The 16,600-nt window shown below is 49.4% G+C and overlaps 2 protein-coding genes across 2 annotated transcripts in view; both read right to left on the reverse strand.

The window, feature by feature from the left end:
* LOC121164760 (intraflagellar transport protein 172 homolog) overlaps positions 1 to 11,499 on the reverse strand; it is a 36,910-nt gene extending 25,411 nt beyond the window's left edge. The window contains exons 1-10 of the mRNA XM_040992986.1: positions 11,398 to 11,499; positions 5,757 to 5,900; positions 5,392 to 5,504; positions 4,936 to 4,975; positions 4,597 to 4,662; positions 4,268 to 4,347; positions 3,989 to 4,076; positions 2,966 to 3,180; positions 2,038 to 2,161; positions 553 to 648 (exon numbers count right to left, since the gene is read on the reverse strand). Of these exons, the coding sequence (XP_040848920.1) occupies positions 553 to 648; positions 2,038 to 2,161; positions 2,966 to 3,180; positions 3,989 to 4,076; positions 4,268 to 4,347; positions 4,597 to 4,662; positions 4,936 to 4,975; positions 5,392 to 5,504; positions 5,757 to 5,900; positions 11,398 to 11,436 (1,005 nt within the window). The 5' untranslated portion in view covers positions 11,437 to 11,499. The remainder of the gene's footprint in view (positions 1 to 552; positions 649 to 2,037; positions 2,162 to 2,965; positions 3,181 to 3,988; positions 4,077 to 4,267; positions 4,348 to 4,596; positions 4,663 to 4,935; positions 4,976 to 5,391; positions 5,505 to 5,756; positions 5,901 to 11,397) is intronic.
* Positions 11,500 to 13,134: 1,635 nt separating this feature from the next.
* Positions 13,135 to 16,331, reverse strand: LOC121164616 (fibronectin type III domain-containing protein 4-like). The gene is made up of 7 exons (XM_040992744.1): positions 16,097 to 16,331; positions 15,475 to 15,618; positions 15,237 to 15,352; positions 14,830 to 15,034; positions 14,280 to 14,369; positions 13,839 to 13,963; positions 13,135 to 13,667 (listed from the first exon to the last, which is right to left on the reverse strand). Exons 1-7 carry the CDS (start codon positions 16,329 to 16,331, stop codon positions 13,632 to 13,634), a joined length of 951 nt encoding a protein of 316 aa, XP_040848678.1. The 3' UTR covers positions 13,135 to 13,631.
* Positions 16,332 to 16,600: the final 269 nt, after the last annotated feature.

Raw genomic sequence — 16,600 nt, forward strand, 5'->3', positions numbered from 1 at the left:
GCATATGATTCCAAAAGTTTCACTGAGTAAAGCCAATCACTCTCTTTATGTTCCAATAGCTCTCTTTACATCATTTCTCAGAGCATCTATATTATTTTTGGTATATTTGCGGTCTTCGCTATAATGATCTTGTTGATTATGAAACAATATCCCCTAGACAATTATCTCTATATTTTCAGTGCTTAACAGTGCTCACACACAACAAGAATGTATAAAATGCAAAAATGTGTAAAAGGACAGAAGTAGAGAAAAGGAACAAGTGGACTCAGGAACTAAAAAAAGTTAGCCTGCAACACCATGCACAACAGAGTTCATCTTGGCAGACCTATTTATCTACTGTCTTGGTCAACAGTGCATCTATTAAGTCTATGGCTTAAGCATTTTCTTAGAATAAGCTGAAAGAATTCTATAGCAGGAGAATTAAAAAGAGGTGCCATGATGCATTCTGTTCCCCAGAGCAGCTCCACTAGAGAATTACACTTGACATTGTAGCCACAAGGCAGGGAAGTGAGTCATGCAAAATCTCCGAGCAGCAAGCTATCTGCTACTTGCCTGGCTAGGCCCCACATATGTCAACTCAAACTTGTTCTTGTAAATGCTCCTTCGGAGGCAGCAGTCAAACTGTTCCACACCACCACAAAGTGTGCCCTAGAATGGAGAGACACACAAACACAGTATGCTGACATGCGATCACACCATTCCATTACACTCTTGAATCTAAGGAGTTGACAGAAAAAGGGCTGGAAGCTTGTGGAAGCAGCACAAGGAGGGCCCAGTGTGGCAACCTAGTGGCTAAATCTTCGCCTTGCATGTGCCAGGATCCCATATGGGCACCGGTTTGTATCACAGCTTCTCTACTTCCCACTTAGCCCCTTGTTGTGACCTGGGAAAGCAGGAGTATGTCCAAAGCCTTGGAACCCTGCGCCTGCATGGGAGATCCAGAAGAAGCTCCTGGCTCCTGGCTTCAGATCAGCTCAGTTCTAGCTGTGTGGCCACTTGGGGAGTGAACCAGGAGACATAAGATCTTTCTGTCTCTCCTCTCTGTAAATATAACTATCCAAAAAAAATTAATAAATCTTTTTTTTAAAGATTTATTATTATTATTATTATTTTCTTATTGGAAAGGCGGATATACAGAGAGGAGAGACAGAGAGGAAGATCTTCCATCCGATGATTCACTCCCCAAGTGAGCGCAACGGCCGATACTATGCCGATCCGAAGCCAGGAGCCTCTTCCGGGTCTCCCACGCGGGTGCAGGGTCCCAAGGCTTTGGGCCGTCTTCCACTGCTTTCCCGGGCCACAGGCAGGGAGCTGGAAGGGAAGTGGGGCTGCCAGGATAGAACCGGCGCCCATATGGGATCCCGGGCATGCAAGGCGAGGACCTTAACCACTTGCGCCACCGCGCCAGGCCCAATAAATCTTTAAATAAATAAAAAGAAAGCAGAAGGAAAGAGGCAGTAACCACAGGGCTCACAGACTTAAGAGGTAATAAGGGAGAAGTGAGCCCTGCCTACATAACTCTGCTCCTACCGGTCTCCAAGGAAGTGTCAATTTCTCTTTCCTGCCTTTAACACTGGATTTTTTTTTTTTTAAGGTTTATTTTATTTTCATTGGAAAGTCAGCTATACAAAGAGGAGGAGAGACAGAGAGGAAGATCTTTTGTCCATTGATTTACTCCTCAAGAGGCCGCAATGGCTGGAGCTGAGCTGATCTGAAACCAGGAGCAAGGACTTTCTTCTGGGTCTCCCACATGCAGATGCAGGCCACAAGCAGGGAGCTAGATGGGAAGCAGGGCCACCAGGGTTAGAACCAGTGCCCATACTGGATGCTGGCGTGTGCAAGGCAAGGACTTTAGTCACTAGGCCACTGCGCCAGGCCCAACACTGGATGTTTAAGTTGGGCTCAGAAGGAAACAGATTTTCTAGTGTCATGGAGAGTGTTTTGGGATAAAGGGGTTTTTTTGTTTGTTTGTTTGTTTATTTTCTCTCCTAATTTAGAGGAAGTCAACAATGAAGCAAAGGATTAGGAGTAACACACCGCGCAGAGCCGTGAGCCATCTCGCTTCCAGGCCAAGGCTGTGATGGTGTACAAGTTGGCAATTTCCTTGGGTCTTGCCTCTTCCCAGATGCTTCTTCGAGGGCTCCAGTTGAGCACACGAAGCCTGAAAAAAGCATGTGGCTTTCAGAAGAGATGGAGGAAGCTGGTTTTGCTATATCAGAAGAAAGGGAATAAGAGAATGGATGAGGTGGGAAGTCTAGTAGGAGATGACACAAAGACGGGAAATCAAGGCATAAATAAAATGGAACAAGGGAGATAATGACAGTGGAGAAAATGAAAGAATAAGGGCAGGTGAGAAAAATGGACTGTCAGTAGTAGAGAAAAAATGGAAAAAGAAAAATAGATTCAGGGAAGAAAAAGGAAGATGAGAAATGTATGGCTGAGAGGCTTAAGAAGACAGGTCTGCAAGACTAGGAGGAGACACGCTGCCGCAGAGTGGTGAGACCCAGCTGTGTGTGTGTGTTCAGCCACACGTCTGAGTATGGATTACAAATCAGATGCTGATTTAGTTACTGGAGATACAAAGATGAATAAGAAGCCTTTTTCTCAAGGACTCTTCAGTCTAACCAGATTGACACAAAAACAGAACTGGAATATCATGTGATAAACTCCCCACTGATGGGCTGGGAAGGGTAACAGAAATACAAACACAACAGAGATGGACTCTGCTGTGGGGGCCCAGGGAGAGGCACGGAGATGAAACAAGAGCATGGTGCATTCTGGAACTGCCAACAGGCCAATGGGCAGCAGGGGCTTGAAGAGGGGCACGTGAGCTGATAGCCTTGAGACTTTCCAGTGTAGGCCTGGCTCCAGTCCAGCCTCCCACTCAAGTTCAGCAGGATGAGGCTGAAAAGGTGTGGGTACACAGACAGAGCAGACTGAACAGGTCACTGGAAAGGGGACTCGCCTGTCATAACTCCCCAGCACCACGGACTGGCCTCCAGGACTTGCTGCGGCTGTGGTGAACTCCCGCTCCTGGGGGTCACGGCTGTAATCAAAAGTTTGCAGCACGTGGCCTTCCTTCCCATAGGCCACAATCCTCCGGTCGCAGCCTGCAGCCACGATGCTGTTGGTTGCCCAAGCCAGGGCGTAGGGTGGGCATGGGTGGCTCACCAACTTTCCCTGAGGCAGAAGTACAGGGTTGCAATCACTTTCTGAGAGGACTCTACCTTAGAAAGCCTCATTTCCAGCCCGAAGTCACTCTTTCTGATCATTCTAGACTGCAGAAACCTTTTTTCCAACAGTCTTCTCCCACCTCAATGCATCTCACTTGGAAGGTTTCACAAATCATCTTATGGTCTCAGACTTGTGTGTGAACACACAAGTGTGCAAACACATGGCACATAACATAGTCGGCCCCATGCCCCAGAGAAACCACATGGTGCTTGTGTGATTACCTGTAATGTGTGTGGTGCAAAATTCCTCAGCGGCTGGCATCCTACACACTAGCCAACACTGTCTAGGTGCACTAAGGGCACCCACTCCTCATTTTTTGGGGGGGAGGCTAAGTTACATACAAGTAAGTCTTAATGTAAATGATTCAAGCAATACTGAATTATACAAAGTAGGCACCAAGGTTTTCTTCTTTCCTTCCTCTTTCTTTTTCCCCTTCCAGAGCAAATAGTTACTTTTTTTCCCCTTTGAATTGATATACATAAATACATTTTTAAACATAAACGGGAATCATCTTCCAGTTCTCTTCTCTCCAGCATCTTGATTTCTCTTTGTGGAAACTTTCCTTCCCCTGACTCAGTCTTTCCTTTAATAGCAGAGCTCCAGCCCCTCAACCACAAAACCTTCCCGTGGCAGCATTCTGCTCCCTAAGGTCTCCTTCAGCCTCCTCCCTCTGCCTCAATGCCTCACATGTCCAGCCTCTCCTGGAGGACTCCTGGAATTCCCTTCTCCCCTGCTCCCAGCATCCTTTGTTCACCTGTGACTCTCCAGAGCCTTCATCATCAAAGAAATACCTAACAATGGTACCATCTGCGTGGCCAGAGAGGATCCCTTTCCCGGAGCAACTGGGGGTGAAAGGAAAAGAGAGACATACAGGAAGACATTATTCTCCTTGCCTAGAAAAATCTCCTTTCTCAGTCAAACATTAGCCTGCCCATGGTTTCTACTACCAGTTGTCCAATCTTTCCACAATAGTCTCCCAGTCCAGACTTCCCCACAGCTTGAACGTAACAGTTCTGGGTTCTCCCTTACTTACTTTGTTGTCAGTGATACCACATAAGAATCTGTTCCATAGATGGTAGATGATTTATTTGTCTTAGTGTTTGCTAAACGAACCTGAAAACAAGAGAACAGACAAGATTCTGGTTAGGCCACTTTCAACTTCACCTAAAGCCCTATGGAAGAAAAAGGAAAAAACAAAAACAAAAATAAGCAAAAAACCAAAAATCTGAAGCCACACATCTGGTCTCTGTGCAGCCTCCACAGTGCAGAACTTGACCCTCAGGGAGAAGAATGACCACAGTTTTCTCTCCAGAACCACTTTCTCCACCAAGCCCTCCCCTGAGTTTTCCTTCCCTCATTTACCTTCCCTTCAGCCAGTCCAAAGACAATGATGTATTCTGCTGGCCACTGCAGACAGGTGACAGCACTCTGTATGGGAGACACGATGAGGAGGACGACTGTGTGGGTTACTATATGCAGAAAGTCAGTGCCCTACCACATGTGACACTCCAGTGTCCTATCCCCGAGGAAGGGACAGCACTGGGTTCCTACGAGGGCAGCAGATAACAATGAGTATACAGAGAGGCAGCATGCAAAGTCCCACTCAGCCATTACAAAGGATAACTCCTGGTTACATTTATAAACCGACAGATAGATCAATGTTTGCATATCTTAAGCTCCCCGGACTGGTCTGAATTTTACCGTCTGAATGAACTTGTTGCAGATAACTTTCTTGTCACCCCTGCCAAATAAAAGGAGGGAAAGCATATTAAAAACTACTTCCGTGACTAAAGTGTCAAAAGGAAGGGAAGAAAGGGCAAATACATTCCCCAGCCCATTAGGGTTTCCTATCACTCTGTGGAAACCCTGAAAGGAGGCATGAGAGGAGAGTGAGTAGCTTTGGGACAATTCATAGCAAAGATACAACACCACTCTGGACCCCAGAATCTTATAGGCTGTTCTGTGACCTCAAACTGATTTGTTCAGGACTGGGATGGTAGAACACTTAGGGTGAGCAATGGTAAGGAAGATTCCGGAAGTCTGTCATTCATGCCTGAGCTGGGCTCCCCATGCTCCCTGTTCCTCCACCCCAGTGGGTATTTCTCTTGCCTTCCCCTTCTTTTCTGAGCTACACTATCTCCCAGTTTATAGCCTTACCAATCCTCTCCAATCTTGTAGACATAGATAATGTTATCCGTCTGTCCTATGGCAATTTTAGTGGAATCCGGAGAAAAAGCCATGCCCTTTACCATGTAGCTCTTTCTGCCATACTAAGAGTCAAAAATAAATAAGTAAGTAAGTAAATAAGTAAATAAAAGGCAGAATGAGTATACACAAAAGAAAAAAAGATGCATGTGTGTTCTAAAAGCCTGAGAGATTCAAAACAAAAAAGGCTGGGATAGGCTATTTCCTATATGTCTACGGCCAGGAAGCATTGGGTTAGGAAGTCTTCCAAATTCAAAATTCAAATTTGTAAGGCCTCACCAACAGGCTACAGTACACAGGGGTATACCTTTCTTTACCTTCATGTCAGCTGGCTTGGTGGAGAACTTATCTCTTCGCTCCCCATGTTCATCATACAGCAATACAACTCGGTCCACGGTACACACAGCAAATTTGGCATTGTTTTGGGACCAAGCCATGCAGGTCACCTTTGCAGCTCCATCCTGCAGAGAAAAATGGGTAAAAATAAACTGAGATGTTGGTCTAGAATGACAAACGCATTTCCAGTTCCATTCTTTCTAGTGTGACTTTGGTTGGTTTTCTTCCTGTCATGGTCTTTTTTTTTTTTCTTCTTCTATTTTTCTATATTATTTTTTATTGATTACATTGCATTATATGACACTGTCTCATAGGCTCTGGGATTCCCCCAACCCCTCCCCATACCCTTGCCCCATGGTGGATTCCTCCACTTTGCTGCAGTATTACTACAGTTCAAGTTCAGTTAAGATTCTTTCATTGCAAGCATAGAGTCCAGCATCTTATTGTCCAGTTAAATTCAATGGTTTCTTGGGGAGACCATCTCTGGTCTGAAAGCAGAGCTGGCAGAATATCATCCTGATCAATTAAAAGCCACAACATAACATCAGCATCAACTTACAACATTATGGAATTAATTGACATGGTATTGAGTAACCAATATGTTAAAAAATACAAGTTCTTAACCGCATCCTCTGACTACTTCATTGACATTTCAATTTTGGATTATACACAGAACCGGCTGCTATACACCTTAAAATGCCTATCGGGTACTATTCAGCTGTCTCGTGACTATTTTCATTTTAGCATTCAGCAGTTCATAGTGTTGAAGCTTAATTTTGCTGAACTTGGCAGATTTTGGGATAGTCTAAACTGGTTTATAATTCTAACAAGGCATATGTCAACAGTTGAAGTGCAGAACAGTTTTAGGAGGGGTGTGCAGAGAAATCCTCAATACTTTAGTGAGGAGTAACTAATCTCTGTGTCCTACCTAATAAGGCATGTGTGAGTCCATGCTGACCGTTTCCTGTCTGGTTCCAAGTTTTCCTTGTTGTTGTCTATCTATTCCAATTTGTGTGACAAAAGCATTTCTAGTTCCATTCTTTCTAGTGTGACTTTGGTTGGTTTTCTTCCTGTCATGGTCTTTTTTAAAAAAAAAAATTTATTTCTTATTTATTTTTTCTTTGAAAGGCAGAGTTACAAAGGAAGAGTCAGAGGGAGAGATCTTCCAGAGACTGGTTCACTCCCTCAATAGCCGGGGTTGGACCGGGCAGAGTCAGGAGCCAGGCGCTTCAATCAGGCCTCCCAGGTAAACAGCAGGCAAAGGCCATCTTTCACTGCTTTTCCAGGCATATTGGTAGGGAGCTAAATCAGATGCAGAGCAGCCAGAACTTGAATCTGTGCTCATATAGGATGTCAGCATCAACAGTGTTGACTGGACCCTGGTCCTTTCCTTAAAACAAACAGATGCCTAGGCGTATCCTAGACTCCGAGGCCATCAGACCCAAGACTAGGAGGATAATCTGCTTTTGGAGACCCATAATGCAAAATCCCTGAGAGGCAATAAGTAAACTGTACCACTGCGATGATTTAATGCACTCCTTGTCTCCTCTTACTCCAGATCAGTCACTGAAACATATTCAATTGGTTTGATAAGTTTTGGCCTTTGGCTATTCATTCAATTAATATTTGGTTTGTTTCTTTTTATTGGGAAGACAGATTTTACAGAGAGGAGGAGGTGGAGGAGGAAAAGAGAGAAAGAGAGAAAGAGAGAAAGAGAGATCTTCCACTGGCTGGTTCACTTTCCAAGTGTCCACAATGGCTGGAGCTGAGCTAATCTGAAGCCAGGCACCAGGAGTGTCTCTAGGTCTTCCACACGAGTATGGGGTCCCAAGGCTTTGCGCATCCTCCATTGCTTTCCCAGGGCACAAGTAGGGAGCTGGAAAGGAAATGGAGAGCCAAGACATGAACTGGCACCATATGGGATCCCAGCAGATATAAGGTGAGGATTTAGCCACTAGGCAATCACACTGGGCTCTCAATTAATATTTTTTGAACACTCTACTGAGGAAAGCTTTTGTCCAGATATGGCGAGAGATGAAGAACACAACTTAAACTCTGCCTTAGGATCTATACATTCGTGCAAATATGAGAAGTCCTGTTAAAAATAGTACTTATAACGTTTAGAGACGCCCAAGATTATTATAATTTTTAAAAGCCTTTTAAAATCGTTCTATGATTTATGTTTTTTTAAAAAATGATTTATTTATTTTTATTGCAAAGTCAGATATATATAGAGAAAAGGAGAGACAGAGAGGAAGACCTTCCGTCCGATAGTTCACTCCCCAACCGGCCGCAACAGCTGGTGCTGAGCTGATCTGGAAAATGGAGCCCCCTGGGGGTTTCCCACGCGGGTGCAGGGTCCCAAGACTTTGGGCCATCCTCAACTACTTTCCCAGGCAGGGAGCTAGATAGGAAGCCGGGCTGCCAGGATCAGAACTGGTACCCATACGGGATCCTGGCATGCTCAAGGAGAGGACTTTAGCTGCTAGGCCACCACACTGGGCCTGATATATTTATTTCTACTTGAAAGGCAGATATTACAGAGAGAAGAGGAGAGACAGAAGATCTTCCATCTACTGGTTCACTCCTCAAATGGCTGCAATGGCTGAAGCTGAGTTGATCTGAAGCCAGGAGCCAGGAGCTTCTTTCTGGGTTTCCTGCATGAGTGCGAGAGCCCAAGGACTTAAGCCATCTTCTGCTGCTTTCCTAGGCCAAAAGCAGGGAACTGGGTTAGAAGTAGAGCAGCCAAATGTAAAACAAAAAATAAATTATAAAAAAAAAAAAAAAGAAGTGGAGCAGCCAGGATATGAACCAGCACTCATACAGGATGCTGGCACTGTGGGAGGCAGTTTTATGTGCCATGCCACAGCAATGGTCCCTAATTTTAGACTTCAATGACTGTAAATTATACTTTGATGAATGGATACAGTTGAGAGGGAAATTATTTGAGGTGTAGTGAATAACATAAGCAAAGGCAAGTTCTTGTTAAGAAAGAGTAAGTCTAACTGAGACTGCCTTGTAAAAAGAATTGACCAGACCAGTGTTGTGGCACAGCTGGTTAAGCCACGGCCTTTGATACCAGCATCCCATTGAGTGCTGGCTCAAGTTCCAACTGCTCTACTTCCCATCCAGCCCCCTGTTAGTAAACCTGAGAAGGCAGCAGCAGATGGTCCAAAAACTTCGAGTCCTTGTCACCCCCTTGTGAGACTGGGATGTAGTTCCATGCTCCTGACTTCAGGCAGGCCCCACCCCTGCTGGCTACTGTGGCCAACTGGGGAATGTAGCAATAGATGGAGGATCTCTCTCTACTTTCCTCTGTAACTGTACCTTCCAAAGAAACTAATAATTAATTTTTTTATTAGAGGAGGTTAAGCAGGGAAAACAGTCTGGGTCTGTTCAGGAAAAACTTCTGAAGTGAGGCTAAGAAATTCTGGGCTAAATTGACCATGAGAAAGAAACAGCATAAGGTCTAAAATGGGTATATAATTAGAGTTGAGACTTAAAATGAAAAATGCTACTTCTGCACTATCCACTTCACAGAAATCATCTTAGAAGTGATCATCTTGGGGCGGATGCTTTGGTGTTTCAGATAAAGCCACTAACTGCAACACAGATATCCCATATGGGTGCCAGCTTCAGTACTGGCTGCTCTGCTCCTGATCCAGCTCCTTGCTAATGTACCTGGGAAAGCAGTGGAGGATGGTCCAAGTCCTTTAGCCCCTGCAACTATATGGGAGACCTAGAAGAAGCTGTTGGGTCCTGGGTCCTGTCTTTTGTCTGGGTCTGCCTGGGCTGTTGGGGAGTGAACAAATGGATGAAAGATTTCTGTTTCTCTACTTCCTTCTCTGACTCTGCCTTTCAAACAAATAAAATAAATTTTTAAAGAAAGTGATCATTTTCTGGTGGGCAATTCTTATTCTGTTTGTCCTTTTTATCATCCACTCTTCTAAACTTTCTCTGTTTCTGTCACTAATGGCTTGGCTGCATGAAATACAAAAAAAACAAAACAAAACAAAACAAAAACACAACTTACTAGCTTCTGTTCCATTGGTTGTTAATTCCTCTCCCTCTAGAACTCTGGCTTATAACACCTTTCACTCTTGACTCATCTATTTCCAAAATCAGAAGTTAAAGGACTCTTTGACACCAAAATATTCAAACCAGAGCCAGGAAATAGCCACACCATTACCACTATTCTCCTCCAACTCTTCATTACCTGAGACTGGGAGGGCAGAGGGTGGCTCACCAACCTTTGTGGATCACCCTGCTTCACAGCCATGCCAAGCCTGGGCACTGTGCCATGCTTGCGTCATGGCATCATCTCATTTGGAGAGACTGAGGAAGAATTCTTTTTCCAATTTTTCCATTAGGGAAAAGGGATTTTCAAATTATACATTCAGAGGGCAGCTTTCTGAGCAATCGTTCAATTCTCTGTCATTCTCATTTCCTTCTATTATCTGAGCACCACACTTAAAGAAGCTTCTTCTAATTCCATTTCCACAAACTTAGAAAAGCATTTTTATTCAAAACGCAGTGACAGAGATAAGTAAAGATCTTCTGTTACTGGGACAATCACCACAAGCTAGGGCTCAGCCAGATCAAAGCTCAAACCCTGGCACTTCATCCAGGTCTCCCCAGGCCTCCCACACGGGTGGCAGGGACCCAAGTACACCCAAGTACCCATCCATCACCTGCTGTCTCCCAGGGTGTTCAATGCCACTTCTGTTGAGCAGTCTTGATTCCCACAGTTAATTTTCCTTTCCCTTACGCCCTACACCTCACAGGACTGTCAGGAGAATGCTGCAAGGTAGGGGACAGCATAACAATAGCTAACCTTGAGCAAGCACTCCCTGCAGACAAGGTGCTTCGATAACTGCTTGATATGCCCTATTCTACTTAGTCCATGAACCTGATGTAGACACTACGGGCAGGGAACCGAGACACCCGAACGTTGAGCCACTTACTTGGTTTCAAACTTCCATGACACAAGGGACAGCACCAGAACATAACGCAGGTATCTCTGACTCTGTCAATCACTGTCTCACCCGGTAATCGTGCTGTTCTGATGTGTACCAAACTTTCAGTCAGGGAGGATATTCTTACTGCCTTTGTATTATACGGTCCTTTCAGCTTTGACAACGCTCTTGTGTTTTCCTATTTCACAGTCTTTAAGTTGCTGTTATCATTGCTCTCATTAGGCAAAGGGGGGCACTCAGCTCGAGAACTTGCGTGTGACAGGGGCTGAAGTCCCGAGATAAGCAGGTCACTGGGCTCCATGATTGGCTGGACTAGGATGTGGATTCTGGTCTGCTCGCTCCCCGCAAACCCACCCTCCCCTGGGGCCCAGCCTCTTGTGACTCTGAGGCTTCTCCATCTTAACCCTCCAAACGAAAGGTTTCAGCCCAGGGCCCCTCCGACTATTGCTATTTATGGAATGTAACCAAGGCTACAGCAGCCGGTGGTCCGTCTAGCCTCCTCAGCATCAGTTCGGCGGGGCAGGGTCCCGTCACCGCTGCAAACTTTGCCTCCTGTCACCTAGCAGGCGCTACACAGGATTCAACTTTTCAGCTCGAGCCACGCAAGGCGGGCGGGGGCGGGAAGTCAGACACGCCAACTCCTCACCTGAGGGCTCAGCAGGGTCCTCAGGTGCTTCAGCTGCATGACGCACACCCGTCTCTCAGAGGCTACAGGGCAGCGACAACTCCCGGCGGTTACCTGGACAACCCGTCACGCAGCCGCAGCGACAGCCGTGGACGCTGACGCGCGACCCGAGCGCCACACATGTCGCAAGGTCAGCACGTAAGAGAACCGGGCGTGCGCAAGCGCAGTGAGAGCTAGCGGGGGGTTGGGCGCACCGCGGGAGAGGCGGGCCCTCGGGAGAGCTGACGGAATCTTCTCCCGACCAATGGCGTCGCGGCCTGCCGACTCACGAGCGAGCCCCGCCCAAAGCCTTCGGCCAACTCGGCGTCCTGTAGCTGCCGTCTTCACCGCTCCTTGGTGCACGTAGACGAGCCTGAGGGCATTGTCTTTGAAGCCTGCCAACTCCCGGGGAGGCTACGCGGCTGCTGGGATGGCCCTATTGCCGTTGACAAAATTGAACCCAACTTGTACAGGATCTCGGGGCTATTTGTGCCAAACGCTGTCCACCTTTTGAAGGGGAGAGCATGGTTATTAGCCACATTTTGCGGAACAGGAGATTCTAGATCAGAGGAGAGTTGCTTGCCCAAATGAACACAGTCAGGCTTGGATGGGACTGGGATTCAACCCACGCCGATGGATTTTCATATCAATGACATTCCTTCGCCACTCCTAGCTTGTATCACCCTCGTGTGCTCTGTATATTATTGGTAACACCCTTATCCCAGGAATTGACGGTGCTTCCAGAATTTGAGATAGAAGTGTCATGGAACCCCTTGCCCTGGCAGGGAAGGTGCCTTACCTCCGGATTAGCCAGCTGTTTGGATTAGGCTGCAGGGCCGACCGGAGCTTGGCTCCCCTCAGGTCACCCAGGGTCGGATGTGTGGCTAGCTGACTTCTTGATCTTTGTTTGCATTGGGGTCCCTTGAGAATTTCTGTCCTCACTCCTTGTAGCAGAGCAGTACCATTTAAAATGCACAACAAGTGTCCTCCATAGTCTTCCTGGAATATGACTTGTCACCCTCCGGATCACATCTCATGTGCGCCCCTTTTAGAGTCTGTGTCCTTCCCCCATCATGGCTGAAAATGTCAGCAGGCATTCCTTTCCAAAGCCATACCCTTTGGAAGTAAAGAAAGCATAGGAAACAACCCTCCTCCCCCTTCTCCACAGAGCTCAAATTACAGTGCTCTGTTTAGGGGATACACAATCCCTTGTTTTATTTCCAGAATCCTCCTCTCTATGTGGTAACTGAGCATGGATACAAACGCCTGTATGCCAAACAATTATTACTAACTTTGACTGACTGAACCAAGATGCCAGGGAGAACGAAGGCAGGACATGCAGTCATAGGGACGCATAGAACAGGAGTGTGTGGTGTGGAGGGATCCATTTGCATAGTTTCATTAGTCCCCAATGCTCAGTCCTGTTGGGACTGTTAGCCCAATGTTCCCCAAGGAGTCTGAAAACATCATGGTGAGGAGCTGGGCTGCCAATGTGGGCAATGAAGATGGAAAAGTTGTCGGCCCCCTCTGGTGACATGACTTGGTTTCCACTGGTCCAAGGGGGACCTTACAACAGTGTGCCTCTGTCAAGCTGCAATTGGTTCAAGGAGCCCTTGGAAAGTCAGCAGAGACACAAGGTGGGACCCTGTCTTTGGCGTGTGGTATGGTTGACCAGACAGTTCCAGTTTGTCCAAGAACCTTTATTGGAAAAATGTCCAAGGAGGTGAGCTCACCAGTAGCTGCAGAGGCTGCCAGGTGAGAGGGGGAGCACCTGAGGCGCCATGGAAGACATTGGAGTACTGCAGCGCAGCCTCTACCTCTAGGCCCCGGGTGTTGCTGTCCGCTTGCTGGGAGAGGAGGAGTCTCCATTGCCACAGCCCTGCCTCGAGGCCCAGAGACAAGATGTGAGAGCAGCTGGGTATGCGGAGAGTCCTGATGCAGGTGAAACGGGGCCCTCTAGTGGGGACCTAATGGGACAGTGTTGAACGAGCGGGCAGAGGGGATGGGAGGAGACATCCCAACGAATAGCCACGCTCCAGGTCCAGGGGTGCAGATTATTCCAACAGATCCACATTCTGGACCTGCTGACAGTGCCAGGAGAGTGGATACCAGCCTGAGATTGTGGGAGTGTCATCACCCCCCTGGAAACATCCCAACTTGGACTGCTCCCAGCCCCAGGCCGTTAGCACAGCCATCTTCCAGTTTTGCTGCTCCATTCAGACGTCTATGGTGTTGATGGATGGCGACTTTTTCTGTGAAAGAAAATGGCCTGAGTGTCTAATTTCATGAAGGTCATGAGCCCTCCCAATTCTCTGCAGACTCCTCCTTCCCTGACTTTCTGTTCTGCTTTTCCTATCCCTCTTTCCCTGGCTGCTCCTCTGGGATAAAACCACCTTTTCCACCCTCATCGGCCCCCACATCACCTGTCTTGTTCCCACTGGCCTTCCCTGAGGACTGTGTTCTGGCCCCTTCCCCTTGTCCTTGGGGTTGTTGTTGGAGTCGTTGTCCTTGATGATGTCATACTGACGGCAGAACAGCCCGATCACCGCTGAAACACAACGACACGCTCTGAGCCTCGATCATGACCTCCTCACTCATGGCCCAGCCAAGTAGTGAGGTGCCCATGAACAGCTTATAGAAGATGCAAGGAGGAAATGCTTTGAAGTCATGGCGTCCACGCACTCATGGCTAGCAGCAGCTGCCTCTCATTCTCGTCCAGCTTCTCCTGATCACCGCCCTCCGATAACTCCGATAAGGAGCTCCTCTCTCCTATCCCTTTCATTTCCTTTGATGCCTCCTACCTTGCCTGAGTTTTGCTCTTTCATTCCCACCCTGTCCCTCCCCATCCCCAGTTGTTTACTCACCAGCCCACATGAGCAATACCACCACAATGATGACCACTTCGCCCGTCTGCAGGGGTCGCTCTCCATCTAGCCCCTCCACCGTGATATCACCTGAGAAAGGCAGAGACACACTCCAGATGACTGACTGAGCCAGCTTCAGAGCTATGTCACCAGCAGGATGGAGGAGCTAGGGGAAAAGACCAACTTAGACCCATCTGTTATTGCCTCTGACATTACTGCAGGGGCAGCTCATCTTTGGGAGCGAGCCACTGGGGAGGACAGGTGGCTGGAAACATGAAGTCAGGAGAGCTGCGGGTCAGGTGTTGGCTCAGGCATGTAAAATAGGGTTGGATAATAAGCAGCTGAGAAGTGCTTCTCTCAAACAATTTCTTACCAGCCTGGCTATCCCCAGTCCCCATGCCACCCCCTTTTCCTTCCTTTCCTGCCAGCGCAATAAATGAAATCATCCTGCTATTCACCAGGCTAATCTGTTGCTTGTCTAGGGGAATCAAGTATGAGGTGATGGAGCCCCATCAAAGCCAGAGCTCTAAATAGCTCCACTCCTCCTCACCTGGGCTGGAGTTGTTTGAGGGCAGCCGGTCAGAGCCCTTGAGGGTTCGGAAGTGCACCCGGGGCCCTGGAGGGCTCTCTCCTCGAAGGCCGATGCTCCTGACTTGCACGGTGTAGTCGCTGTCCTCAGCCAGGCCCCAGAGGGCACAGGCGCGCGTGGTGGTGTTCACCTCTCTGATCACACGCTGCCCGGGGCCATTCTGCCGCTGCAGAGAGATGAAGACAGCCTCATCCCAGCCCACAAGAGCTGGAGCCCAAACTCTAGAACACCCAAAGGGCAGTTCCCAGGCTCCTCACCCATGGGAGGAAGGAGAGTTTGGTGGGGGAGGGGTGGGAAGTAACAGAAATCATGTTCAGAAAGCCAGGGACCAAGGACACATGTTGGGGTCCCAGAGGGGTGATTCATACTTGCTGGGAAATGGAATAGCCAATGACGATGTTGCCTTCTGGGACGTCCCAGGACACAGTGGCTGAGTTGGCTCTGAGGTGAGTGACGGTCACATTGACAGGAGAGGGGGGCCGGTCTGGAGGGGGTGCCAGGGTGTGCCCAGGTTAACAGGTTCCCCCCCCCCCCCCCGCCCGGACAGTCCAGTTCTGCTTGGCCGCGCCCCCCTCCCCGACCATCCCACCTCTCGTCTCTACTTACCGGCTCTCACAAAGCCCAGGTCACAGCTGACCAGCAAAAGGACCGTGGGGCTTAGGTATGGGGAGAGGGGCATCAGCGAAGCCATTGTCCCCGCCGCGTCCGCTGCGGGGCACGGGGGTATCTGCTTGACATCCAGGCGGGGTCCTGCGGGGGTCGGAGTTGTGTGAGGATCAGGGGCTGTCCGGAATACACGCGCACGGTGGGCAGCTGCCGTCCCGTGGCGGTGAGGAAGTCCCCAGCGGCCCACCACCTCTCGTTTTCCCGCGCCCTGGATTCCCCCTCTCCACTCCGCTCCTTCCTCGCCCCCGCATCAGCCTGGAGCCCACCCGGCAGGCGGTCCTCCCTGCCCACACCCACCTGCTCGGGTCCTCGCGGTGGGTCAGGCCTCGGGGGGCTGCTCGGTGCCTAGAGGGCGGCCCATCGCTCCACTCTGGCGCTGCCCCCTACCCCATCCCGGCGCGGGCCCGGCAAGGCGGGCAAGCGCGGGACCGAGTGGCGGGCAGGGGGCAGAGGCAGCGCAGGCACCGGCGCGGGGCTGCGGAGCTGCCCCCTTCACCAACCCGGAGCTTGGACTAGCGGCGCAGCCTGGCCCCCCGAGAGCGGGGGTCGGGAGGGGCGTTGCCGGAGTGTCTTGGGACCCCGGGCGCCAGGCTGTGCGGCTGCCCCCGTCGGCCCCTGCAGCGGGATGTGACCGTCCAGGCGAGCCAGCCGCCGCCTTCTGCAGAGCTGGCCCGGCTCGCTCCGCCGCAGCCCGGCCGGGACGCTCGGGCCCGCCCCGCCCCGCTGGGGCTCTCGCCGCCGTCATCCCCCGCCCCCCACCCGGATCTCTCGGGGCTCCTCCCACGACCCCTCGCCATGGCGGCCTCTGGAGCCCAGCACGCTGCCTCGCCTGGTTCAGCCGGGAGCCGGCGGTGGGCGCGGGGAGACACGCGATGGCCAGGGTCTCCGGCCCTGGGATGGTGGATGGGTGGGTGGGTGAGTGGGTGCGGGGGAGTGCGCTGCTGGCGCGGGAGGGCAGAGGGATGCAGATGAGGCGTGTTGTCATCGTCTCTTACTTGCAGACTGCGTCAGCTTTTAAAGTGTCTCTCCCATTCATAACCTGGTTGGATTCCGATCGCCTCCTCAT

This window comes from Ochotona curzoniae, unplaced genomic scaffold (genome assembly GCF_017591425.1).
Source record: "Ochotona curzoniae isolate NIBS_2020 unplaced genomic scaffold, NIBS_Ocur_1.0 contig_883, whole genome shotgun sequence".
Lineage (NCBI taxonomy): Eukaryota > Metazoa > Chordata > Mammalia > Lagomorpha > Ochotonidae > Ochotona > Ochotona curzoniae.